Below are 18,627 nucleotides of genomic sequence, written 5' to 3' on the forward strand. Positions count from 1 at the left end.
TATTCATGGATAGGATTTTGTACACTTGCAGGACCCTATGAGTTAATGATCTCAAACCAAGAACTATTCTAGTGAAACCCCAATCACGTACAGAGGACAGGGTCCAGGTCCCATGCCGGATGCCCAGCGATGGCACAAGTTTAGGAATAAAAAGCAGAGATTGAGGGTTTCTTGCTCACGAGTAGCACAGTTGTACCTGCCAAGGTGGAGAAGACGCTGATGTCTGCGAGGGTCAAAGCATCTCCCACCAGGTAGGTCCGGAGAGACAGGGAATGGTTCAGCTCCTGGAGGGCAGCGGAGAATGTGGACTTATCAAGCAGCCGGGTCTGACTGAACTCGATCCAGTGGCTGATCTACAAGAAAACAAGAAACCTGGTCATTACCAAGAACAACTGGCTAAAGTTCAACTCTGCAAAATGCCATTAAAAGTACGACCGCCATAGGATGGGGAGGGGTCTGCGGTCCTTCTAAAAAGGATGTGTGTAAACCCTTCAAATAGATGCCTGTATTTAAAGGGCCACTCACAACCCCTCAGGATCAGAACCTAAAAAGTAGATCCTTTCACAAGTCAATATTAAAAAAGGACACTTCACTAAGCAGGTACCTACTAAGACTCAACACCTGCATTGTACCTGTATATGAATTCATCAGTAACAGAAGGGAGTTTTGTGGGCGCAGCAAGGCCCCTCCTGTGTTTTCTATTCACAGCGCAGCTCGTGTTTAGGGGTCTGAATGTGCAACACGGCCCCAATTAAAGAGGACCGGTCACTAGGTCATGTAAGTTGAACTTGTTTACTGACCTGAATAGCGCTTAAGATATTCAGAACGGAAATTAACCTCAAAAGTGTTCTGGTGAGATCTTCAGGGTTCCCCTCATTCCTTTCTGGGACTCATTTATCTCAGTATAGTTTTGGCAATTACCTGCTAATCCTCCCTTTTCCTCACCAGTGATTTAGTTGCTTGTAGGTTATAATTTTTCTATCCAGTAATGGAAGTTCTGCTTCCCATGCACTAACTTCCTGGTGAGCTTGTGCTTATTCGTAGTAGCTAATCTGAACAAACCGAGCTGCAGTATGTAAAGCATGGATCAGGCTGGAAACCTGAGACCGCGATGAGACAGGAAAGGAGCTGAGCAGCGTTGTATGTGCGATCGTTGATAGATGAAAGACCAGAATAATTTTTATTATTATTATATTGTAAGACATTGTGTGTGATATCTAAGTTCAGTATAACAGCTGGAAGTCCAGGTTTTGCAAGTTGCTTTACTACAGCTGCCTGACACAGGCCTTATTGTTTTTCTCTATACTATAAATAATGTGGCTGCATGGGAAGTTTGTAGAGGATTTGCCAGAGATGTATAAAAAGAGACGCGGACCTGGTTAAAGTTACACAGTGCTGGATGTAACAGCTGAGAAGACGTGGCAGGAACAGCTGTGGAGTAAAAATATCCTCAACACAGAAGAATCAGCCAAAAAAAAAACGGGACCGATACATAAAAAAGCAGCGCTGCATATACACACAGACCGCCAATATGGAGTCATCTCAATAAAAATCAGCACTTATAGTGTTAAAAATTATACTACAGAATGAACTGCTTCTCACCAAATATAACCAGAAATCTGTAGGGGAAGAAGGGTTAATTTAAATAATCCGATTTTTTATGACCAGAGCAACATATGGAATTTATCAAACGTAGGCGGGAAATATCCCCAACAATAAGTGACTATTTGACATATTGGATTGGATTTATTATTAGTGCCGCACCTAAAAAGCAGAATTTTATCATCCAACGCTGTCTATTCAGGGAATTTGAGCTCAGAACGATGGACCGTAAAGTGAGGGGATGTTAATAGGTGGAGATTCTCTTTTAAGGGGTTCTCCGCTTTGGACATTCCCTTCTTGCTAGAATAGTCCCTTGATAATAAGCTGATCACAAAGTGTCCCCCTGCTGAGACCCCCCCCAGAAATCTGCTGTAATCTATGTAGAAACCAGAAAGTAAAAGGTGATCTTGCACTGGCAGGTCCCTGCCTGGTAAGGAGCACCAATTAACCATTTAACCATAATGACATGTTGCTCATTCGTCATCCGATTGCTGCCATCTTTACATGGGCCAATGATCGGGAACGTGCGGATTTGCGTGCGGCAAATCCGCAGCGTAATACAGTACCGGCAAAGTCAACGAGATTCCATGAAATCACATGTACACGCTGCAGTATTGTGGGAAATCGCACCAATTCCCGCAGCACGAAAATGCGCCAAGAAACGCATCAAAATTTAAAAAACAAAAACGAAAAACGCACGATTAGGTGCATTTTTAACTGCGAATTTCCTGTGTATTGCTGCGGTTTCGGCAGCAAAAAACGCCACGCGTGAATGTAGTCTAAAAGCGCGTTTTAAACCAGACAGCCCCTTTAATACAACCAGACATCCTTACCTCGGTCTGCTGCATTAGATTTGAACCGTGCAATCCTGCCTGTGGAGCGAGTCGGGCCAGGTACCTGATAATGGAGTTCACATCCGTAAAAGAGACGCCTCTGTAAAAAGAAGACACAGCATTATAAGCATTAACATCCATTATTACAATCTTTATAATAATTTATCATCAAGGGTTTTACGGGACATTGAGGGCTTATCTTTGGGATAGGCCCTAAATGTCAGCTAGTTGGGGGTCCCACTCCCAGCACCCCCACTGATCAGCTGACTAAAGTGGCCCTCAAGCGCTCTGTCAGATCGTACCGCAAGACAGACCCTCACAAATCGGAGATTGACGGCCTATCCGAAGGATAAGCCATTAATATTATAGACCCAGAACACCCCTTTAATGATATTGTATTATTTATGGACAATCGCATGAGCGTAATGATCACATAAAACCCAGAACAAATAAAGATCTGTAAGAAGAGAACGTGCACTCACTCAGATACTCGCAGGACAGTCTCTTTTCCGTCCTCCACATTGATTTCTACTTTGCCTTTTAGATGTTGTACAGTCCACAATACGGCTGCAAAAAAACCACAAAGGAATTAGAGGAAAAAATAATAGAAACCAGGTCGGAGAATTTGCTCCTTTATTTTACGACAGATTGTATAAATAGTTGGTCTTATTTGGGGTCTAAGGTCTCTAGCACACGACCGTTGTGCAATGTAGGGCCGTTTTTGACGGCATCCAATAGTCTTCACGGAACCATTCACTTTAGCGGGTCTGCGAAAAATGGTTTGAGTCTCCGATCCAAGCAAAGATAGAACATGTCCGATCTTTCCTCGGATCACTGAGGGGACTGGGACGTCATACACGGTCGTGAGCATGAGGCGTAAGAGAGAATATGGATTCAGCTTAAAGGACGGGTGTCGCGATAAAAATTTTTTTTATATAATATTGCTTTTAGTATGTTATTAAAATACATTTTATTTATTTGTGTTTGTGTTTTACTTTTTTCTCACTGTTACTTCTCTATGGGGGCTGCCATTTTGTTTTTCATCTCTGTATGTGTCGATTAACGACACATACAGAGATGAACGGGAGCCGTTCCATTGACTTTGCTCTCCGGCTCTGTACTGACAGACGCAGGTCAGAGTCACACAGAGCAGAGCAGCTGTTTGCAGGGAGATAGCAGGCGCCATCTTGAAGACCAGCTGCACTGCAGGTAAGGTCTGTGTCTCTGCATGTCCCACTCTCTACCTCACAGACCCCCGCTCTCGTGACCCCCGACGCCCCCCCCCCCCAAGTATGAAGGACACATGATGCAACTGTACTGGGAAAGCCCTGAACGATAAATCTCTAGTTGTGCCGAGACTGTTTGGGGATGTGACTAATGAACCTCTCAGTCTCAGCACAACTAGAGAGATTTATCGTTCAGGGGTCTGGGAAAGCTGGGTGACCACCATTACCCCTCCTACTGGAGTGTGAGAGGTTCATTAGTCACATCCCCAAACACACTCCAGTAGGAGGGGTAATGGTGGTCATCCAGCTTTCCCAGACCTGTCGTGGAAATCCATCGCTCAAAATATATATTAGACTGAAATTTATACGAGTCCCAACAGACTCTCAAGGCCAGACTCCATTAGTCAGAATCCTAATTAGGATATTTCACCGATATATATCGAGAGAGGAGAAGAAAACACACAGACATGCTGATAATGTTCAAAATGCTCCTCTGAAGGATTTATTACCAAACTCAAACTGTTAAACTGAAATTCAGAAGGGGTGTCGGCTTGAGGTAAACCAATCAGAGACAATGTAACAATATTTGTTATTCAGTAAAAAGCATATCATAACGTACATCCCAGATACATCATTATAATTCTTCACACATTACGTTTTGCAGGCCTTATCTCTCTTGGACAGAATGTTCTCGTGGAGATGGGGGAGACCTTCCCTCACGCATACTTGCCACTCTCCCATCTCCCTCCCTGTCCATTCCTTACCAACTTCGCATGGGAACCAAGGTCAAAGATAAAACATACAAAATCAACATTACTTGTATTAAAGGAAGACTTTCTTATTCACTACAAAAGAACCAAGATGGGAACTCCAGACAAGATGGCTGCTGCACGAAACTAAATCATTTAAACATTATCATCACTTTCACATATTACATATCTTAGTAATTCGGCATCCTGCTTGATAATTCACAATGTAATTTCATACAGAGAATATAAGCAAATAAATCATCCTTCACACCCCTGAACGATAAACCTCTAATTGTGCTGAGACTGAGAGGTTCATTAGTCACATCCCCAAACAGTCTCAGCACAACTAGAGAGATTTACCATTCAGGGGTTTGGGAAAGCTGGGTGACCACCATTACCCCTCCCACTGGAGTGTGAGAGGTTCATTAGTCACATCCCTAAACACTCCAGTATGAGGGGTAATGGTGGTCACCCAGCTTTCCCAGACGCAGATATAACCAGGAAAGGGCTGGATGGACGAGCTGAGGGTGCACAGGGTTTTTGGTGATCCCCCTGTCATGTGATCGGACCTAGGTTACCGGTTCATCAGACGGGGTTCATGTGACTATAAATCTGTCCATAACAAGACACAGTGCACTCAGGACAAGCCCTGCCCTCATGCCGTAGTTGTGTGGATCTGTCTGCAGTGATGGCGGTGGGTGGCTCTGACACCCGCCTCCCCCGTCGAGTCATCTCAGGACAGAAGGGGTGTCCGGATTGGAGACACAGCGCCGCACCTGTCCTCAGGTTGTGTCTGGTATTGCAGTTCACCTCCATTGAAGTGAATAGGACAGAGCTGTAATGCCACACACGACCTGAGGACAGGTGCGGCGCCATGTTTTCCTGGACGACCCCTTTAAGACATTTCCCGTGTGTGTGTGGCAGAGCGGAGTGTGCACGGGCGCCGCTGATACTTCATAGCCGCTTATCAGCTGTTTTGAAGAATCAGCGGCGAGCACCCCCCCCCCCCCCCCACACACACACACACACACACACACAAATCCCCCAAACACGCAAAATCAAGTGTAATCAAGCGTTTTTTATGTGTCTTTTTGCACGTAAAATGTGCAAAAAAAAAACACATGTCAAATACACGGCGTGTGAACCGGTCAACTGAAAACTCATTCACTTCACTTTCATCATTCTAAGGCTGGGTTCACACAACCTATTTTCAGGAGTAACCGAGGCGTTTTACGCCTCGATTTATGCCTGAAAAGACGGCTCCAATACGTCGGCAAACATCTGCCCAGTCATTTCAATGGGTTTGCCGGCGTAGTGTACCGACGACCTGTAATTTTACGCGTCGCTGTCAAAAGACGGCACGTAAAATAACAGCCTCGGCAAAGAAGTGCAGGACACTTCTATACATTATATGCAGGACACTTCTATACATTATATGCAGGACACTTCTTGGGACGTAATTTGAGCCGTTTTTCATTGAATTCAATGAAGAACAGCTCCAAATTACGGCCGTAATTGATGCCTCGCAAAACGCGAGTACGAGCAATTACGTCTGAAATGACGGAGCTGTTTTCTCCTGAAAACAGCTCCGTCATTTCAGACGTAAATGCAGTTAGCGTGTGCACATACCCTAGGGGTATGTTCACACAAAATGTTTTCAGCTGAAAAATCGGAAGCAGAACGTCTACAAGCATCTGCCCATTGGTTTCAACGGGAAATACGGCGTTCTGTTCCGACAGGGCGTTTTTTACGTGTTAGTTTTCCAAAAACGGCACGTAAAAAGACGCCCGACCAAAATGAAGTGCACATCACTTCTTGGAACGTTTTTGGAGCCGTTTTTCATGACTTTATAGAAAAACAGCTCCAAAAATGGCCGTTAAAAAACGCGAGTTTGATTAAAAAATGGCTGAAAATCAGGATCGGTTTTCCCTTTGTTTAGTAAGCGTGTGAACATACACATAGCCTTTTGGTGTGTCCTATAACTTCTTCCAGCTGCAGAATCACACCCAATATGACTGCCGGACACTGCTTAGCAATTTGAAGACACCTTTTCCTGGCTTGTGAGGAGGGGGGGGGGGGGGTGAGGTTCCCTCCCACATTTACAGCAGCTGTGAGCCAGGTTGCTTTGCCTTATTCACCTTGCTGTAATTCTGGGAAGTGCTCCCCCTGGTGGCCAACATTGGAAAACCTGTCAAATTATTATTTAATTTTTAATACTTTCCACCATACGGGGAAAAAAAAAAAATACAGCAAAAAACTTAATATAATAGAAATAAGTAACGACACTTAAAAAAAAAGGTTTAATTTGCGACACAATCCCTTTAAAGGGGAACTCCACCAAACAAAAGAAAATCAAAACTTAAACGTCTTGTACAGTCAGAGGTTGTGACACGTACTGCTATACTGCATAGAAGACCCTATCCGTCTCTTTCCTATGAGAAGAGAGAAAAATCTGCAAAATTGTTTCAAAATATAAAATTAAGAAATGTGTGTGTAATCCTCAAAAGTACTAGATAACACCTCCTTAGCAATATGTATACTTTGGTAACGACTTTTCTTTTACAGTTCCAATGTATCTAAAAATGAATCATCTTTACAAATATTTGATTAAAAACATCCTATCACATTATGTATCCTGATCCTATGCAGACCTAGGTGTCTCCATGGTTACAGACTACAAACAAACCCTTGTGTAGTCTGATCCTGAAGTCATGGGTTGAGGTGGCAATACATATTATTAAAATTTGTATTTAGTTTATTTCAGTGGCATCGGCCAGCGATCTATTGTGTAAGGGGGATCTTGACATTACTGTCGATATATAGACAGAGACTTTAGGAGTTTCCCCATGGCATGTATCCCACACGTTTTGTTTTATAGCTCCAATGTATCTAAAAATGAAGCAACTTTGCAGATGGGATGTTTTTAATCAAGGCTATCACTTAATGTATACAGCTCCTCTGCAGACCTGTGTGTCTCCATGGTTACAGAGTATAAACATCCGGTGATCAATTGTGTATGGGGGCCTTCCAATTCTCCCCCCATTAGCAGAGGTCGGCGACATCACTCACCTGGCCAACCTAAAATAATGGAGGACTGTACCGTATAGCATGCTCCCCGATATTGTTGGGTAGAAGCTGCCCCACAAAGTCTGTTTGTGTGTTTCTCTAGGTTTAGGAAGATATTGAAAACTAGTTGCTATTTTCCAAAGATTTAAAGAGACTCTGTCACCACATTATAAGTGTCCTATCACCTACATAAGGGGATCGGCGCTATAATGTAGGGGACAGCAGTGCTTTTTATTTAGAAAAACAATCTATTTTTACCACGTTAGGAGCGATTTTCGCTTCTGAATGCCCAAGTGGGCGTGTTTTTACTTTAGATCAAGTGGGCGTTGTACAGAGGAGTGTATGACGCTGACCAATCAGCGTCATGCACTTCTCTCCATTCAGCCAGCGCATAGCGACACTACGTTGTTCACTATGTGCGGTCTTATACTGACATATTAACGTTACTGAAGTGTTTAGACAGTGAATAGACATTCCTTCCAGCCAGGATGGGATGTCTGTTCACAATCCCTGCACTTCGGTAACCTTTCTGTGGTACTTACAGCAGAGCAAGCGTAAGTACCAAACAAACGTTAACGAAGTGCCGGGATTGTGAATAGACATCACGTCCTGGCTGGAAGGAATGTCTATTCACTGTCTAAACACTATAGTAGCGTTAATGTGTCAGTATAAGACAGCACATAGCGAACAACGCAGGGTCTCTATGCGCTGACTAAATGAATGGAGAGGAGTGCATGACGCTGATTGGTCACTGATTGGTCAGCCTCATACACTCCTCTGTACAACGCCCACTTGGTCTAAAGTAAAACACGCCCACTTGGGAATTAAGAAACTAATTAGCATAAAGCTAAAAATCGCTCCTAACGTGGTAAAAATAGATCATTTTTCTAAATAAAAAGCACTGCTGTCACCTACATTATAGCGCCGATCCCCTTATGTAGGAGATAGAGAACTTATAATGTGGTGACAGAGACTCTTTAACACCTGCACAGACGACTATCTGTTTATAGTGCGATTTCTGCTCCCCTTACAATAAAATCGGGTCATAAGTAAGCAAGTGACAAAAGAACCGCATAATTACAGATGAAAGCAATGTGCCCCAGGAAAGGGATCGGCATTGCTCTATGGAATAAAGACGCTCAAACAACAATACAATGACAACTGTCAAGGAGGGAAGTCTGAAAAAAAAAAAATGAATAAAGACTAATAAAATATTTGCTGCATAAAATCTCTCATCTGCTTCTGAGAAGTGAAGGTGAAATGAATCTGCTGGTGTAACCTGGATCTGTCCTTGGATCTGTCCTAGGCCTACAGTTTTCGAGTCTTTAGACAGTACCATCTATATGCTGATGAATCTCCCAAACTCCTGATCTCTGGTCTTTATTGATTTGGCACTGTGATCTTTCATGTCCTCCACTACTGATGAAGACAAACGCCTTGTAGATAGAAGGTGGCTCATTGATCAGCCACGAGTCCGAGTATCCCTCATCCTTATTAATTAGTTAATTAGTAGAAGCCGTGTCTGGCCATATTTTCCCCAGCATTGGACGCTCAATTGTACAACTGACCATATAACACAGGGACAGGCCAGGTCTTCCAGAGTCTTCCCAATCTGGCTCAGAGAAGATGATTCCAAGAGAGCAAACCCCTTCTGTATCATCCATATACCCTAATAGGGCACAAGTAAAGTAGTCGATGTCAAGAGACAACCCCTCTAAAATAGAAATTCACCCCAAGATGTCTTACAGACGTGTTAGAGGGTCCGAGATAACAGATTCTACCAATTACTAAAACCTCAAACCCATAGAATGCCAGTGAGATATCCATTACGAGGACATCCATTAAATACATTGTCAACTTTGTAATGCTTTATATCTCCTGTGGTGGCGCTGCAGGAAACACTTGCTGTCGGATTCCCCCACAGATTACAGCGGAGTACTGGGGCAGCCGGTACTGAGCTTATCATTGGAGGACCATTCTAACAAATAGGGAAAGAGGTTGGACAACCCCATTTAAAGTTGCTTTAGGCTGCGGTCATAGTTGTGGAGAGAAAGATTGCATCCGGTCAAGCTGCACACGTAGCCCTGTAGACACTTCCTTAGCCTTTGACTTGTTCAGCTACAGATTATTTTACTCTCCAACAATTATAATTAACTTTTTGTAAATGTCGATGAGCTTCAAAGTGCCTGACCGGTCTGTAATACTCTGCCAGGAAAACCGCATTCATTTATATGCAAAACAGGTTTACCTAGTACAAACCCCAAAGCTTAAACCAGTCCGATAGATCCGGTTTAGCGGCCTGACAATAACGACGGTCAACCGTCAAAAGGAAACAGCAGCTCTTTCTATAAAATACAAGACCTTCTTCTTGAAATTATATTTCAATGGTTGACGAGAGACAACCCCTTTATAACACGACAAGGTAAAGATTCTTATACCTCAATTTACATAGTAAGGTTTACCAAGTTCAACCTATTCGTTGATCCAGAAGTAAAAATAACCCCGACTCCAACATGGCAATCATAACAAATCCCTGTATCACCAACACATCTCAAGCTATAGATAAAATTACAGTTTAGGTCTTTCAAGAAAACTAAATGCCCTGTTACAGAGGCCAATTATGGGGCAAACGGGTGTTCACAGAGCGCTCGTTCCCGATAATTGCCCTGTGTAAACAAGGCAAGATCAGACAACGAACGACGAAACGCTGTTCCATTAAGTAAAATATTATCGTTCCCGGCAGCACATCTCCTTGTGTGAACAGAGAGACGCGCTGCCGACATGATAGAAATGTATGGGGACGGGCAATCGGAGTAAGGAGCGCTCGTCCCCATCCATAGCTCCTTGTGTAAGGAGCGCCGATCAATGAGATGTCTCTTTGATCGGCGCTCTTATACACGGCCCAAGTCGGATCGTGTAAAAGTACCTTAGGGCTATGTTCACACAATAGATTTTGCTTGGCGGGTCCCGCCGATAAAATCCGCCACAGAATTATTCCTGCTGTCGGCAGGACCATTCCTACTACCATTAACTTCATCACTTCTCCCGAAGATCAAGCAGAAAAAAAATCAGCTAGCTGGAAAAAGAAGCGTCTGACCCTCGGTGAAATGAATAGGAGGCGGAATCTTGCGGCGGAATCCCCGTGTGAACAGGGCTTTAAAGAGCGTAAAAGTTCACAGCGCATCTGCCCGGGTCGCCGCAGGGAATTCCGGCCAAAAAACTGCACCAGATTGTGAATGTCCGCTGCGGAAAACTGCACATTAAAACAAAAAAAAAACACATACTGCCTCCTGGGATGACATTTAATCCCATGTGACTGCTGCAGCGGTCACGGCCTGGACGAAGAAACACTTGTGGGTAGGTACGGTACAAGAGGTTTTTTTTCCTGAGCTGCTTTCCCGCTGCAAAAAAACGCAACATCTGCTATTTGTTGCAGGTTTTACTTCCCCATTTAATTCAATGGGGAAAACCCACAACACATTAGCAGCGATTCCGCAAATACAATTGACATGCTGCGGATTAAAAAAACGCACCGCAGGTGAATTTGAGCGTTTTTTTCCGCTCGTAATAGATGCGGCGTGTGGATGAGATGTGTTCAAGTCTCATCCCTTCTGCTGCTACCGTATTATGCTGCGGATAGTGTAGGGGCTCCCCATCTCAATAATGGCTTAAATTCGGCGGTTGCTATGGTCTGTGGCATCTAGGTGGTTAAACGACCGGGATCCGAGTTAACTCTGATCCCAGGTGTTAAAGTAAAGCGTCAGATGTCACATACAGCCGTCAAACCTCGAGTACGACGCGCGCTCAGTCCGTAAGCCCGCTTCCTGCTCGTCCCCTACCGTCTATGACATACATGTACATTAAATGACGGTTAGGGGTTAAAGGGGTTTTCCCATCTCAATACTAAGACATCCACTAATCCTGAGCATGAAGGGTTCCCCTTCACAGCAGCGCTCCCAACCTGCCCCTACATTCTCAGGATCGGTGGAGGTCATAGCAGTCTCACCCCCACTGATCAGAAAGCGAAAGCCTAGCCTAGCAGTACGCCATCACTTTTTGAAATGGAAAAACCTATTAAGGGGCATTCCCATCAAAGAAAGTAATGAAAGCACGCATGATCTCTCCAGGATGGACGGCCTCCCGTACCCAGCGCTGGAGTCAGGAGCACAAGTGCCGGGGCGGGAAGCTGGAGCGATCAACCTAAATATAAAATATGTATATGGAAGGAAGGAAAAGAGAAAAACGAGAAGCGGGCACTGGTTAGATCGTGAATACTAATCCATAAGTAGCCGTCATCTCTGTGCTGCTCCAGATCCTCCTCGAGGAACCGCGGACACAGGCACGTGAATCACTATCATACAACAACGGCAAGAGCAACAACGCCAAGAGCAACAACGCCAAGAGCAACAACGCCAAGAGCAACAACGCCAAGAGCAACAACGGCAAGAGCAACAACGCCAAGAGCAACAACGCCAAGAGCAACAACGCCAAGAGCAACAACGGCAAGAGCAACAACGGCAACAGCAACAACGGCAACAGCAACAACGGCAACAACGCCAATAGCAACAACGCCAATTGCAACAACGCCAATTGCAACAACGCCAATTGCAACAACGCCAGTAATGCCAATAACAATAACGCCAGGCCATTTACAAAAACCCATTAGCGTCCTTCCAAATTGAAGTCTGGCATTACAAGGAGAAATACATTATGCATAACCCCATCCGTATATTAAATCTGATCAATGTTAGAAGAAAAAGTAAATAGATGACTCCTCATAAAATTACATTACTTAGCAAAAAGTTGCATATATTCCAGAAGCAAGACTTAAAGGGGAAATGTGTTCGTTTTGGGGTAGAAATTGAATCAATTATACAAAGATTTACTTTACTTTAGGGGGGTAACTCCCAAAAAGAGCTCAATCTGGTGGTAACACCCCTACACATCCCAGGTAAAGAAAATTGGGGGTCTATGCAGTTTTTGGTGTAATATCTCTTTAAATGACAACTGCACGCTTTGCAGGCTGCCATGGGGTTACTATGGCAGATGGAGGCGTAACAATGGCCTCCAGGTCTGTACATGTACAGTTAACGGCCATGCCAGAGGCACAATATACTGCACTACTGCGGAGTAGATCAGTGTATTATGTATCCGATCAAAGGGCTGCATATTCATGATCTCTTGTGGGACAAACATTGTAAAACACAAAATAATAGTAAAAAAAACACATGAAAATTGGAATTATTACAATAGATGTTTTATTATGGGAAAAAACTAATTAAATTAGTGTCACCGCATTCGGAACAACCCATTCTATCACGTTAATATCATTTTTTTGTTTAAATTCATTTTATTGTAGGGAAAGTAGTAAATTGTAAAAAATAAAATAAAAAAAAATAGGGTTCTACCAAATTTATGTATCGACCCGCAGGAAAGAGGTAAAAGGCCATGTACACCTTTGAGGGCTTATTTTTTTTTTTTTTAAATAAATAGATCAGAGTGTTTAGTGCAACTTCTTAATTAGTTTTTTTGGAAAATTTGTTTTACTTTTTTAGATATAGCTGTTCTGTGTTCTCTATGCAGAACAGCTGCATCTAGCGCCAAATCCTGTTCCCGTCAGGTCCGCAGCACTAACGGGGTCAGTGAGAGCGGGTCCTGCGCGTCTCTGACCGTTCCGAACTTAGATGTAATAGTTTACATGTGGATCACTGAATAGCGAACAATACAGCTGCTCTGTATAAAGATTACAGAGCAGCTGTAGCTAAAAAAGTAAAGAATTTTTAATAAAAACTAATTAGGAAGTTACACTAAACACACTTACTGGTCTATTTAAACAAAAAAAAAAGCCCTCGAAAATGTTAAAAAAAAAAAAAAAAAAGTGATCAAATAGTGGTATGTACCCCACAATGGTACCAATGAAAACTACGGCTAATCGCACTGCTCCATTGACGTTGAGGCTGGGTTCACACGACCTCTTTTCAGACGTAATGAACGCCTCGAATTACGCCTGAAAAGACGGCTCCAATACGTCGGCAAACATCTGCCCATTACCTGCAATGGGTCTTACGATGTTCTGTGCAGACGACCTGTCATTTTACGCGTCGCTGTCAAAATACGATGCGTAAAATGACGGCTCGTCAAAAGAAGTGCAGGACACTTCTTGGGACGTTTTTGGAGCCGTTTTCTCATAGACTCCAATAAAAACAGCTCCAAAAACGGCCGAAAAACGTGAGTTGCTCAAAAAACGTCTGAAAATCAGGAGCTGTTTTAACTTGAAAACAGCTCCGTATTTTCAGACGTTTTTGAGTTTGGGTGTGAACAAAGCCTAACAGTTTAAAAAAAGGTATAGCTTTATATATAGCTCTGTATATAGCCCTCAGAATCTGGTGTCACAAAAACAAACTTACAGTTTGTTGATTTTTTTTTTCATTTTGTGTTATTTTATTTTTGTGCAAAACATATTGAACATAAAAATTAAAAAAAACGATATAAGTTTGGTATGGCTATAATCATAACGACCCACAGAATAAAGTTAACGTGTGTGAGGCACAGTGGTTATACGTACCCTAAAACGGTGGCATTGAAAATTACAACTCATCCCGCACAAAAGCCAGCCCCCACATATGGCTGCGTTGGCAGAAAACGGAAATATACATATTTATTTATTTTTTACAGTTTTTAGAAAGACGATGAAAATAAAGTTGCTTCTTCCTTAAAGAGGCTCTGTCACCAGATTCTCAAACCCCTATCTCCTATTGCATGTGATCGGCGCTGCAATGTAGAGAACAGTAACGTGTTTTTTTTTAAAAAACGTTCATTTTTGGCCAAGTTATGAGCTATTTTATATTTATGCAAATGAGCTTTGAAATGGACAACTGGGCGTGTTTTTTTTCATATGTCCAACTGGGCGTTTATTGTGTTTTTAACTGGGCGTGTTTACGTGTATGACGCTGACCAATCAGTGACCAGTCAGCGTCATACACTCCTCTCCTTTCATTTACACAGCACGTAGTGTTCTTACTAGAACGATGTGCAGCCACACACACAAGTGTCCTGATAATGAATACACATGATCTCCAGCCTGGACGTCATGTGTACTCACAATCCTGACACTTCTGAATCTTTTCTGTGACGAAGCACCAGCAAAACACGCGTCGGGTTAAGCAGAGGTCCCCTCTCCCGGTCCTGGTCTCCTATTTTCATCTCCTGCTACGTAGGTGTAGGTATACTATATTGCCTTGCATGTTATGTATACTTAGGACTGTACTTTACATATACTTTTTATACTGTACTTCTGTGTCCATCTGTGCAGGGCGTACCACGCCTAGCACCTGCTCAGTAATATATATGTATGCACTTTAGCCGTTTATAGGAGGTATTGGACCATTTGTACATCTGGGGGGCCACTTTATTATGTATAACTGTTATATGTTGTTTTTTTATGTGTGTCTAATTGACTTTAATAAAGACTGTTTGTATTTTTTCAAATACCTGGTCGTGACTTGTTCTTTTTTCTGGTTTTGTTAAAATTAGTCACTCGGACCACTAGTACCAATTGGGGTATTGTTCGGTTTGTTAAACTGTTATCTGTGGTGTTACATAGGACTGCAGGTAACACTACTACATTATCTGTACTCAGAGTTATCACCTTGTTATCTGTGGGGTTACATAGGACTGCAGGTAACACTACTACATTATCTGTACTCAGAGTTATCACCTTGTTATCTGTGGGGTTACATAGGACTGCAGGTAACATTACTACATTATCTGTACTCAGAGAGTTATCACTGTGCTATCTGTGGTGTTACATAGGACTGCAGGTAACACCTACTACATTATCTGTGCTCAGAGAGTTATCACTGTTATCTGTGGTGTTACATAGGACTGCAGGTAACATCCACTACATTATAGGGTAACAAACGGAAGGAGATCCACATCCTTTACCCTGGGAGAATAATCTGTTCTGCAAACGTTTCCGCATTTTTCACATTTTGGTAATTAGGTTATAAGACAAACTTATATTTTTTACAAATACTTATCATTCCTTTTTGCTAGCAAACCTGTGTAACGGGTTTTCTATACTAGTACACATATATATTACAATATTCCCCACTATGTAGCTGTATATAAGACAGAACACGAGGAGGCGGCTGTCAGGACAATAAAGGACAGTCTAATGCAACCTCATGTAATAAGTCTTATAATAACCGGGCGGGCGGAGTACACATACATTTTACATCACCCGGCACCTGCAGAACTGGACATTACAAGGGGGGGCTTAAACAAAGGGACATCCCCTCTGCATATGCCCTATTAGGGACTATGATTATAGGGGGTCCCCATCCCCCATCATACTCAACCGCTTTCTATTCCCCAACGGAAATATAGACGTGGCGCAGCCTTATATGACACCACCATGTAATATTATATTTGTCTTGCCACCCACAGCTTCCATGGGTAATATTAACCCATTGGTGGAGGTGTCATGAACTGATTGCATAAACGGCTTGACTTTAAAGAGGGGTTTCCCATCACATAAGTCTGCCGGGGGGCAGCAGTCAATCAGACTCCTCCCCGGCAGACTTTTGTTAATTCCAAATTGGAGGCAAATACGCTATAAATCTCAGCAATTGGCAAACTTTGGCGCAATCCAACACCGTTGAACAACAGTCGATGGAAATTATGTCCAGGGTGGACGACATGTCAAAGTGCAGATGACAGAGCATGCTGGGACTTGTAGTTCAACAACAGCAATGGCAACATAGGTTGATTGTCTCAGATATATAGAATGTGCTTCTAGTGGGACTACAAGTTCCATGATTCCATGCAGCACAGAACAAAAACCACTGGGACTTGTAGTTCATCACAGCGGTCTCGGATATACAGAACTACAAGTACCAGCACCACATGACACAGATAACAGAGCATGCTGGGACAACTGAAAACATAGGTTAATTGTCTAGGATATATAAAATATGCTTCTCCTGTAGGAGAGGAACTACAAGTGCCAGCATTCTTTGCTACGGAGATAATGACAGGACACGCTGACGCTTGAAGTTCCATGACAGCTGTGGAGACACATAGAACCACTGCCCCTAACATGCACACTACGCCCCACCCGTTGTCGTGGAACTACAATTCCCAGCATGACACCCCAAAGAGCAGATGACAAGGCATGCTGGGACTTGTAGTTCCTACATCGGCTGTAGGGAGACAGGTTGCATGTGGTATGAAATTGAATAATAAATAACGACCAGGAGGTGACTGTCCCCTGCCCTCACCCAGTGGAGGACTCGGGCTGCTAGACACGGTCAGGCTGAGCGCCATCCTTTCTCTCCCACTTCTGATGTTGAGACCAGGGGCTGCCACGAAGCTGCCGACTGAATGAGAAAGAGAGAAGGCGCTTCCGCCGCTCATGTGCTCAGCACAGCCCTCAGACGGCCCACAACATCGCCACACTTCCGGCGCCGCCATTTTTAGTGTGGGCACAGTTTAGCGACCGCCATCTTTGATTCAGGATACGCAAAACCGTGTCGCACATAGAATATAACATCGGTGTGTAGCGTGTGACACTTCCATGTGGGCAGGAAGACATGACATCGAAGGATTACAAAAATAGGGCTCGGCGTCGCTAGGCAGCCGGCGGCCATTACAGGGCGCTCCTTCCCAGGATTTAAGCGGCCGTTACTAAGCAACTAGGCAACCCATCAGATTCCAGCTCTCATGGTTCAGAGGTCCTTTAGAGAATGAAAGCTGCTATCTTATTGGTTGCTATTTGAAACTTCTTTACTTTTCTTTTTGCATTGGTTATAAGCCTCCCCAGTTCTAGACCACTATGGCCCCCATGATATTGTATTGAAGTGTGATTGTCACCTCTGTCATGCAAAACATTATCTGAGATTTGGATATTTTCTATAAAAGAAACAATGGATGTGAAAAAAAATAAAAATAGAAAAACCTTGTAATAAAACATCATTAAAATTCAACTGACCCCACTGCCGGTCCTATGCGTTACCTCCATAGTGACTGAACGTAACATGACTACATCAGCATAAGTGGAAATATGACTTTATACTAATTACTGGGGCCTACACATACTTACCAACATTATAATCACAAGACATTTCAAGAACGCCTCTGTTTTGGCCCCAAAATAACGAGAAATTTCCATTTGAATGAAAATGAGCATAAACCCCACCCCCTACATAGGTCCGGTTTTGTTGGCGAGTATTCCTAGGTAACAAAAGGGAAGTATGGCGACCAGCAGTGGCGGACAAAAGCAGAATGTCCGGTACATATACAAAGTCTTTATTTTACTTTTTTTCTTACAGGGTTGAAGGTGTTTTATAAAATATCTAAATCTTGGACAACCCCTTTAAGCCACGGACATCTGCGTCAGACAATTTTCGTATTTTATTGATTATATTTATTTTTAATTATTTTCCTTTTGCAGACACCACTAGAGGGGATAATCCTCGGAGACACGGGATCGGATGGTGCACAACGCAATTTTTTTAATATAGACTTTGCATGAAAGAACGACATATGCCGTCATATGAAAAAACGCCAATATGCACGCCACCATAGCAAAGTATCTGAATCGCTACAAACTTGCAGTCAACTGCTACTTTGGTACAACCCAGCGTTGTGGGTCCAAATATCTGCCCAAAAGTATGTGGACCCCTGACCATCGCACCTATATGAGCTTGTCGATGTTGATATGAAGTTTGGTCCCTTTTGTGGCTATAACAGACTATCCTTTCGGGGGGAAGGATTTCCACAAGATTTTAGAGTTTGTCAAATGAGCATTTGTGGGGTCACAATACAGACACTGATATTGGACGAGAAGGCCTGAATCGCAAACGCTGTTCATCCCAAAGGCGTTGGAGGAGAAAGAGGCGTAGCTAGCAGGGGGGGGCACTGAGATGGTGGTGCCCAGGGCTGGCCCTCCAGCGGCGGCATGTCCGCTTTTCATGCTGGAGCAGGGATCTGACTGTTCCTTGCTCCAGCATTCACTATGTTATCACGGCTGGGAGCAGCTCGGCACAGACAGGCACGATGTAGTGACGTTATCGCGCCTGTCTGTCCCGAGCCACACACAGCACAGAACGGAGAAGCAGAGGGACCTCCTCCACTCGTGGGAACTGGGAT

General features: G+C 43.4%; 1 protein-coding gene across 6 annotated transcripts in view; it reads right to left on the reverse strand.

The window, feature by feature from the left end:
• Positions 1–16,965, reverse strand: part of EPRS1 (glutamyl-prolyl-tRNA synthetase 1) — a 57,090-nt gene extending 40,125 nt beyond the window's left edge. For 3 of the 6 annotated variants that reach the window (XM_075863350.1, XM_075863348.1, XM_075863351.1), the window contains exons 1-4: positions 16,758–16,920; positions 2,918–3,002; positions 2,436–2,535; positions 197–353 (exon numbers count right to left, since the gene is read on the reverse strand). In XM_075863350.1, the coding sequence (XP_075719465.1) occupies positions 197–353; positions 2,436–2,535; positions 2,918–3,002; positions 16,758–16,893 (478 nt within the window). In that variant the 5' untranslated portion in view covers positions 16,894–16,920. Of the gene's footprint in view, positions 1–196; positions 354–2,435; positions 2,536–2,917; positions 3,003–16,757 lie in introns of all 6 variants that reach the window. The other 3 variants (XM_075863347.1, XM_075863349.1, XM_075863352.1) reach the window with 3 other exon arrangements.
• Between the last annotated feature and the right edge of the window lie 1,662 nt (positions 16,966–18,627).

The sequence above is a fragment of the Rhinoderma darwinii genome, chromosome 4, assembly GCF_050947455.1.
Source record: "Rhinoderma darwinii isolate aRhiDar2 chromosome 4, aRhiDar2.hap1, whole genome shotgun sequence".
NCBI classification, from domain to species: Eukaryota; Metazoa; Chordata; class Amphibia; order Anura; family Rhinodermatidae; genus Rhinoderma; species Rhinoderma darwinii.